Here is a 9,783-nt window from a genome sequence, read left to right as displayed (position 1 = left end):
GTGTGTGTGTGTGTGTGTGTCTGTGTGTGTGCGCGCGCGTTTCTTTGTGTGTGTGTGTTAATTAATTTATTTAACTGAAGCTTGATTTAAAGAAAATTGTGAATTGAATTGAAATTGCAATATCTGCCAGAAAAATCACAATTTGATCTTTTTGAAAAATGGGATCAAAAACAAAAGTGTTGGGTTTATATTTTTGTTCAGTGTAGTTTGCAACCTCTTTTTGTCCTGTCTGAAGACACAGTTCTCAAAAGACTAATGATATCTCTGCACATAAAGTAATGGTGTTATGAGCTTGTTCTGTTCTTAATCACTGTGAATAGCAGTCAATGTGTCAGCCCTCTTCTACTTTAGCCACGGCCTCATGCTGACTGTGTTCAGTGCTGTCCACCTACAGCTTATGAGCTAGATGGTGGGATGGAGGCGGGGATTCTTTTTCTACTTGATTAAAAGACCAGACTTGTCAGATGTCACACTAACTACCTACAGACAGGAATTGCCTCCTGGTGTCAGTAAGAGCACGTTGTCCAGATGAAATAAGACCGCCGTCCCCATCATGAGGAACTGTGTCAGAACGTCCCCTTATGAGCCCCGATCGAGTCCCAAACTGCTCCAGAATTATTTCGCCCTGGGTTACAATACTATTGCCAAAATAGACTGCAGTGCATACAATTGTATCTTCTTTAAGGTCACACAAAAGGTTTAATAGTTGCCACAGGAACATAAGTTAATCACTAACTTTCTGCAGACAGTAATTGTTTTTCGCTCTGACTGCCTGTGGCAATTAGCACTGGTGGTTGGGAATTGGACTCTTCTGCAGAGTGAGGCTGATTTGCATAGAGAGGGGGCATTTTTTTCCCTAATGTAATGCATACTGCCATATTTAAAGATGTGCAAGAAGCAGCGAAGGCCCAAGATGCTGTGTGCTTGGCAGGGCTGGAAAGTAGTGTTTAAACCATTTCAAGTTCTTTAAGAATTATTTAAAAACTTGGTTCTGCAGGTTTAAGGGACTGAAAAGCCCTTTACTTTGTTACACATTTTAAAGCCATTATAACCAAGCGTGCTGGATACGGCCCTGGTGGTGAGGCTTTCAGCAGTGTGACTGCCCCCTGGTGGCTGGCTGCAGTATAGGTCAAAAAATCCGTCTCCCCATTCATTTGAATGGGGGAGAAGTCAAACTTTAAAAAATAAATACACGTCGTACGAATGTTTGTCACATCTGCATGCTGTGGTTATATGTAGTTAGTATTTGACTGTTTTGTGTCCAAGGCCTCTTTTTTATGAAAAGTTTATTTTTCGTTAGTTATTAGAGTTTAAAAAACGGGGTTTTACTTCCGGGTTTCCTTTGATTCACAGCCGCCGTAGAACGAAACTTCAAAGGGCACACAGCGTCTTGTGACGTTACGCTGTAGGGCGGAGCTTATTACAAAGGCTTCACAGGCTCTGGCTGCACGATGGCTGCGCCCAGGAGAGGGATTTTTTGGCTTCAGAACTGTACAACGGGAAGAGGCGGAGCAACGCTGTCCATTTTTATTTACAGTCTATGATTATAACCAGTTTGTCCAAAGCACTCTTGGAATATATGACCGAAAAATCTGAATGAAAAGAGAGAAAGAGACATGGTTCATGATGTTTTACAGACAGATGTTGTTTACTAAGCCCTTGCCATTGATAAATGCCAGACTTACCATCAGACATGAAAACATCAGCTATGCGTGTAGACATGAGAAAGTAAACGTTTACCCTGCACATATGGAGCGACGCCTGCGAGCTAGTTCAGGCAGACAACTCGAGCTGCAATGCCATACACGTCACATGTCCCACTCTCTTATCCATCATCCAATCCTGCCCTCTGCCTCTCAAATTGGCGGTCTATTTAAACTGGGAAAAAATCTCCCATCTCTCCCTCTGCCTGTCAACGACTCTGCTGCTGCATGCCATTGCTGATATTTTCTTCTTCCCCGCCGCCTCCCCAGCTTCCACCTGCAGGCTCCGGGGGTGTTTAGTATGTTTTGCTCATCGCTCCTCAAAGTCTGCATGTAAACTTATCTGAGGGAGTGATGAGGCCGGAGCCTGGGCGCCAAACATGAATATGAATTTGCTGCTACAATAAACAATTTAAACGTGAGTTGTCTGACTGAACTACGATTTAAAATCCCTGCCCACCACAGAACTTATCTTTTCATCTGGGGTCAGTCAGAGCAGACAGAGGCAGAGCAGGTTCTAACATCAGCACAGTCTGGTTCAGCAAATTACAGTGATAGTCTTATCAGAGTGAGAGGAGCTAGTTGGGCTGCAGTTTACTGCCTGCAATGCTGTTTCTGCCTCCCTCTGTGTACCATGCCACACTGTTTTATCTGACATCCCTCTTTTTGTTTTTTGTGTCTCACAGATGGGGTTTGATGGTCCTCCCTCTGCACAGGAGCAGATGTACATCCTTTATGAAATCAAACTGCAGTGCTACCAGAACCTCTCCAATATTGACCTGGGGTCCACAGGTAAAAAGATCATAAAGAAGCGAACATGCTCGTAAAAGTGTAACCCAGCTGGTTTGGTTTGATCCGCCTATTATTTTCATTTATGCAAAATCTCATGATGATATGCCGAAGTAGCAGAGAGTTTAGGAACAAAGACAAGACAGGAGATATGGCCTGTTGGAGCTTTTGATTTTGGTCAGTGATTTTTTATCTAAGAAGTAGACTTTATGCAGTAATCAATCAATCAATCAATCAATCAATCAATCAATCAATCAATCAATCAATCAATCAATCAATCAATCAATCAATCAATCAATCTTTATTTGTATAGCGCCATATCCCAACAAACGTTATTATAAGACTCTTTTACAAACAGAGCAGGTCTAGACCACTCTATGTCAAATTATGAACAGAGACCCAACACCAAGACAGGATAAGACTCACTCTGACCCCACCTTAATCCACCATGAGCATTGCACCTTGCAGTATTAAGCTAGTTACAGCGCCGAGGACAAACTTCCTTTAACAGGCAGAAACCTCGAGCTGAACCAGACTCATGTTAGACAGCCATCTGCCTCGACCGAGTTGGGTCTGGAATGAGGGATAGAGGAGAATAAGAGAGAGAGGGAGCGGTGATAGTGATGAGATGAGTAGTAGTAGCTGTTGCTGCTGGAGTCCAGCACGTCTGTATCAGCTGGAGTCTGGAACGTCCACAGCAGGAGGACGTCTACGGCAGCTAAGACAGGAACCTACGAGACAAGGGAGCTCAGGGACTCCAGAAAGGTCTATGGTTAGTAACTTTAATGGGACAGGCAGAGTTAAAGTAAATGATGGGGGGGGGGTTGGGGGGAAGGGGGTGAGATAGGATCCCAGTGTGTCAGTGTGCTAGTTCCCCCGGAAGCCTAAGCCTATAGCAGCATAACTAAGACCTGGTCCAAGCCTGATCCAGCTCTAACTATAAGCTTTATCAAAAAGGAAAGTTTGAAGCCTACTCTTAAAAGTAGAGAGGGTGTCTGCCTCCCGGACCCTGACTGGTAGATGATTCCAAGGGAAAGGGGCCTGATAACTGAAGGTTTTACCTCCCAAGCAAACCTGAGAAAAGCTTAAAGTTTTCGCTGCAACATGCACCGTAAACAGCAGTGTATTTCATATTTCTGGTGAAGTCTCAGGTTGCATGAAAACTTCTGCCAAGCATATAGTGCACAATGCTAAGACAGGATTGCAACTGACGACATTCTTAAAAAAAAAACGGGCTAAACTATGTTGGTCTTTTTATTTTTATTATGTCTTTGTGTGTGTAAGAATGTCATGTAAGAATGTGTGGTCCAGGGCAAGCTCAAGTGCAACAGGCTCAGAGGTGGTTACATATTTTACATCCATAGTGGGGTTCTCAGTTTGTATGGTGTCTGTGTTGATTGATCTGTCCCTCCACAAACTCTGTTGTGGGGCTGACAGAGTGAAGTTGTTCCACTGAAAAACTACTGGAACAATTCCGTTTTTCAGTCGTCTGCGGCTGCAGTTTCGCTTATCACATTCTCGGTGACTTTTATAACAATGGCTTCTGGATTTGTCACATAAGCAGTTCTCCAATTTTTCAAATATAACCCAATACTTTGCTGTTGTAGTGGAGTTCAGTACAAAACTGAAAAGCTGAAAGAATGAGGTAAACTTGTGCTTTGCAATTATTACACTTTCTTTCCTGGTTCTGTGTGAAGATATCATGATTTTATAAAAAGGAGCCACGTTTCTAAACCTCCAGGTAAAATATCCAGAGGATGTCAAAATTGAGAATGTCCCAGGAGGCTGTAGTCCGGAGTTCACCTTAGCACAATGACCACACTGCTCGCAATAGAAGCTTGCACAGTGAATTCACATCCAAACAATTGAAAGTATTAATCAGGCAGGAGCTCAGCCTTGCTCCTCCTCTGACTGTCTCTGTTGGTCTTTGTGCCAGGTCCAGCGTGCTACCACAGGGGAAAAGAAAGCAATCAGTCACCAGTTTACCTCTGTGCCAATTAACTCTGGCACTGCTCCCAGAAACCCGTCCGGCACCTCTCTTCCCTGCAGCTGAGCCTGCACCATACCCTACCATCACAGGGAAGTATTCAAATGCAACTTGTTTCTCACCCAGAAAGTGAGTCACGTAATGATTTAGTAATAATGAAGTGATGATATCCCTATTTGGTACCTAAGCACTCAATTTATGACTGAGCCACATTGCCCCACAAACCTGAAAGTGATACACAAATGTTTTCAGAGTTAGATTGAGAACCTCAATAGAATCTGAGATAATGCCAATCACACAACAAGCCTTTCTGATCAGCTTAATGATTTTGTTTTTGTCATCAAAACCAACACTGCCCCCTCAGCAAAGCACGGCATGAAAGAGGACATAAAGACGAAGACCAAGATATTTGTAAAGCTGGACAATCTCAATCTGCTGACCTTTACTTATCACAGGAGAGACTTCTTCTTTCTTTCTTTCTATCTTTCTTTCTTTCTTTCTTTCTTTCTTTCTTTCTTTCTTTCTTTCTTCTGATATCAATAACAAGTTACTTGGTCTTTTCAACAATTAGTTTTAAAAAATTTAAATCACGCTAACTGATAAAAGATCTATCTCTCTGTTGTAGGCGAGGTAGTTACCTTGAGTTGTTTTTTGGAGGCAGCATACTTCTACTACAGTATTTTATAAATCTGAAAGCAGGGTTTGCATTGAAAAATGCTTGCATTTTGGGTCTAAGTGCTTGTAAATGCTTGAAATTATAATCATATATATTTCACAATTAACAGCAATCTCAACAGATCGATTAAATGGAGAGGAATAAATAGTCAAATGCAAAAAAAAAAACCAAAAAAACCCTCTCCCTCATGGGCTTGCGTGTGTGACATGCTGGTCGGTTGTCATGTGTGACGTGACGTCGCCCCCTAGAAGACAGTACCCAACGTTAGCTCTATACGTTAATTAGCCTATTATTTGTTGATGCTAACCTCCTGTTTGTGCTCCATGCTAGGCATGTGTGATGTAGAAGCACTGTGCCATATAAAATGTAGGTGGTGTGATGTAGAAGCACTGTGCCATATAACATGTAGGTGGTGTGATGTAGAAGCACTGTGTCATATAACATGTAGGTGGTGTAATGTAGAAGCACTGTGCCATATAACATGTAGGTGGTGTGATATAGAAGCACTGTGCCATATAACCTATAGGTGGTGTAATGTAAAAGCACTGTGTCATATAACATGTAGGTGGTGTGATGTAGAAGCACTGTGCCATATAACATGTAGGTGGTGTGATGTAGAAGCACTGTGTCATATAACATGTAAGTGGTGTGATGTAGAAGCACTGTGCCACATAACATGTAGGTGGTGTGATGTAGAAGCACTGTGCCATATAACATGTAGGTGGTGTGATGCTTCCCCTGCAGCCGTACCGCTGTCACCCCCAGGGTGTTTGTAGCTCAGGGCAGGTTATCGCATGACCACGGTCGGTCGGCGACAAGTCTCGTCTGAAAATACCACGGCGACACAGTGTTTCTCATCGAGACCCGATTCTATCACATTATGCAATTTACAATTTACTTGAAAAGTTTGAAAATTGACCTTAAATGTCCATGAAAAGTTCTTCAATTTCACCATGAAGAAAGTGTACGAACCCTGTGAAAGCTTTGCAATCCAACTGAGTAGTCCATGCTACCTCAACTACAGAGAAGATGTGAACATAGAAGCACTAAGGCGTTATCATTGATTCATGAAGCCTCAGTAATGACGATGAATCTCCCTCTGGCAAGTGAGTTACTACATACACATCTCTGAGTTAGTGACATTTCATGGGTAGTATTAGTGGTGAACTAACTCACACTTTAAGTACAGTTCTTGCTGTTCATGCATTTAAAGAGTAATTAGAGAACTGCTAAAGTTTTCCTGGTCCTCTCTATCTAAAATAAAACGTTGCAGCAGCCCATGTGCTTGGCGATGTGACAGACAGTTCAAGCTGTTGAAACCTCCAGAGTGCAAATACGTCCCACTCACAGTACTGGAGGGAAAACAATTCAGCCCGCTTCACTGACTTTGTATGGCTTGCAGGAGCCTCCTTGTCACTTCAGTCAAAAGTAAACAATAGAAAAGTGAGTGGAAGGATGCAACTTTTCTGTTTCAATATTGAAAGATTACTTAAATCTTTTTCAGCATGGCTATCACTTTTTCTCCCACTTTAGTCCGGCTTCAGTCTCCAACTTACTTACTACTCATTTCTGCTTATTCTGTACCTTGTTAGCAAGTTTATTCTAAACTGAGTGTGATGATGAGACATCTGTTATCAGTTCAAAAGTAAACACCACTTAACTCTGATCGGATCAGTGACTGTGGGAACATATGGGCCTAACCCACTCACTGTCTGATTTTATTCAACTTTGACTCCTTTCTTTTTCCTTCACTCTCGTTAAATCAAACAAGCACTCTGATGTGCTGTTTCGTGTCCTGGTGTATGCAGTTGTACATTCCAGGTGGTATGGAGTGAAATCCAATATCTATACATTGGCTAAACCAAAGGCTGTACAAAACATGGACGTAGATTAGATTAGATTAGATTAGGGAACTTTATTAGTCGCCTATGGGGAAACAAAACAATAAGAACAAAACACAAAAAATAAATAAATAACAAAGCCAAACCTTTGAAGCATAATTTACAGCCATGGGTCAGAACCACAACTAATTACTCCCTCATTAAAATATCTGATAGCTGCTGGAACAAAGGATCTTCTAAATTGTCTGTAGAGCACTGAGGCATCACTAGTTGCTCACTGAAGGAGCTTCTGAGTTCATAGAAAACTTAATGTAATGGATCGCCTCAAAAGATCAGAATTGTCTTTAGTTTAGTCCTTGTTCTCTTCTCCAAAGTAACCTCAATAGAATCTGAGCTAATGCCAATCACAAAACAAGCCTTTCTGATCAGCTTAATGATTTTGTTTTTGTCATCAAAACCAACGCTGCCCCCTCAGCAAAGCACGGCATGAAAGAGGACATAAAGACGGTTCGTGCTAATGTCAGAAGATCTGTTTCCTGGGGAATAAAAGTCTTGCCAAGCATGACACCAAGATATATGTAAAGCTGGACAATCTCAATCTGCTGACCCTTACTTAAGACACAGGAGAGACTTCTTCTTTCTTTCTTTCTTTCTTTCTTTCTTCTGATATCAATAACAAGTTACTTGGTCTTTCCAACATTTAGTTTTAAAAAATTTAAAATCACGCTAACTGATAAAAGATCTATCTCTCTGTTGAAGGCGAGGTAGTTACCTTGGGTGAGTAGAACCACTTGGGCGGTGTCATCTGAGAACTTTTAGATATGACAGGATGCTTGACCATGCCTATAGTCAGCACTAGGGGTGTAACAATTCTTTTATTTTTCCTATTTATTTATTTGGTCTGGCAGTTTTACTGAAATTTTAGATAGACTTTATTTGTTTTTCTCACATTCTTATTCACATATACTCAATTGAATGATCATGGAATAATTGGACCCCCCCCCATCAGGATGTAAAGTCAGGGTTCATAATATATCACTGAAATCAAAAACAACAGTACCAACCTATCACAACCATTGAAAAGAAAAAAGAAAAGACTGCCTAGCTGACCAAAACCTCATCTACGTAGAGGCAGGTACCCCCTTATCCATATCAACATATATCTGCCTGCACAGACATGCACAAGCACAGGCACGTCCACACAAGTGCACACATATACATGCCCGCAGAAACACACAAGCATACATACATATACATCTACACGGGCGCACACATGGACCCACATGTCAAAATACACACCAACAATACAAAATTGACCAAACACAATTGGAGAGGAGGCCGCTATACACAAACTTCTGTCGAGTCAACACAACGTCATGAAAAGGTGAGCAAAATGTTACAGCACACAGTCTCTTACTGTTACTGATGCAATACACAGCTACATAAGTACAAAAATAGCCACACCCCTTATGGTAGCACTAAGCTTTGGACATGTGAAAGAAATAGTGACCAAGTTTTGTTGTATTTCTCAACTGACCCTCGTAGGGAGTGCCTCATTTTTTCTAACTTTAGGAACATAATCAGGTCATGAATCCACCGAGATAAGGCCGGGGGGGGGTCTTACTCTTCCAATTGAGCAGAATGAGACGGCGGGCTATCAGAGATGCAAAAGCAATTGCATCTCTGTAAGGCTGAAAGACCTTTATACCTCCTTCCACCACTCCAAAAATCGCAGTTAGAAAGTTGGGGTGAATAGCTTCTCCACCAATTACTGAGAGTGAACTGAAGACTGAAGTCCAAAAATTGGCCAATGATGGACATGACCAAAACATGTGGCCCAGGGTGACTGGAGAGAATTGACATCTGGGACACACTGGGTCCACGTTTGTATAAAACTTTGCAAGTTTATCATTTGAGTAGTGAAGCCGGTGCACTACTTTAAACTGTATTACTCCATGCCGGATACAGAAAGATGAGGTATGTATACATGAAATTATGTCTCCCCAAGTTTTGTCCGAAATTAATTCTCCAATGTCTGTCTCCCAGGCAGTTTTTGTTTTATCCCATGAATGAGCAGTCTCATTCTGGATGAGATTATATATTTTGGAAATTAAACTTTTCTCGAAGGGATCAATATTAAGAACTGAGTATATTAGGTCATGCGGGGGACGTGTAGGATAACTTACATAGTATTTAGAGACAAAGCTGCGGGCCTGGAGATACCTAAAGTAGTGGGATTTTGGCAGCTTGTACAGCTGGGACAGAGAAGTAAATGAAAGGAAACCTCTGTCGTTAAACAGATCATTAAAGAAAACCAGGCCATTTCTATGCCATATCAAGAAGGCTGAGTCTAACTGAGAGGGTCTGAATAAATGATTGAACATGATTGGAGAGAGTTTGTTTATGTTATTTAAACCAAAGGGCTTTCTAAATTGGCACCAAATTTTTACTGAATTTTTAACAACTAGATTCGAGTTTAAATTCTGGTTTCTAGTGCTTAATGCAAGTGGCGCTGTAAGAAATGAAATTGGAGATGTTAAAAATGCGGCCTTTAGCTCCATGTCCACCCAAAGGGGTCCCCCCTTACCTATGAATGCAGTAACCCAGTAGTTAAGTTTTGCAATGTTAGCAGCCCAGTAATAGTGTAAGAAATTGGGTAGACCCAAACCTCCCTCTGGTTTAGGTCTCTCTAAGTTTAACTTCTTTATACGGACAGTGGATTTGTTCCATATAAATTGAGAGACAAGACGATCTAGATTTAAAAAAAAATTATTTTGGAAGGAAAAT

The 9,783-nt window shown here is 41.4% G+C and overlaps 1 protein-coding gene across 1 annotated transcript in view; it reads left to right on the top strand.

Annotated features, from left to right (window-relative positions):
• pth2ra (parathyroid hormone 2 receptor a) overlaps positions 1-9,783 on the top strand; it is a 401,963-nt gene that overhangs the window by 233,621 nt on the left and 158,559 nt on the right. Inside the window, exon 2 of the mRNA XM_034693914.1 lies at positions 2,390-2,495. Within this exon, the coding sequence (XP_034549805.1) occupies positions 2,390-2,495 (106 nt within the window). The remainder of the gene's footprint in view (positions 1-2,389; positions 2,496-9,783) is intronic.

The sequence above is a fragment of the Notolabrus celidotus genome, chromosome 10 (genome assembly GCF_009762535.1).
Source record: "Notolabrus celidotus isolate fNotCel1 chromosome 10, fNotCel1.pri, whole genome shotgun sequence".
Lineage (NCBI taxonomy): Eukaryota > Metazoa > Chordata > Actinopteri > Labriformes > Labridae > Notolabrus > Notolabrus celidotus.
This window is presented reverse-complemented; position numbering and strand designations above follow the sequence as displayed.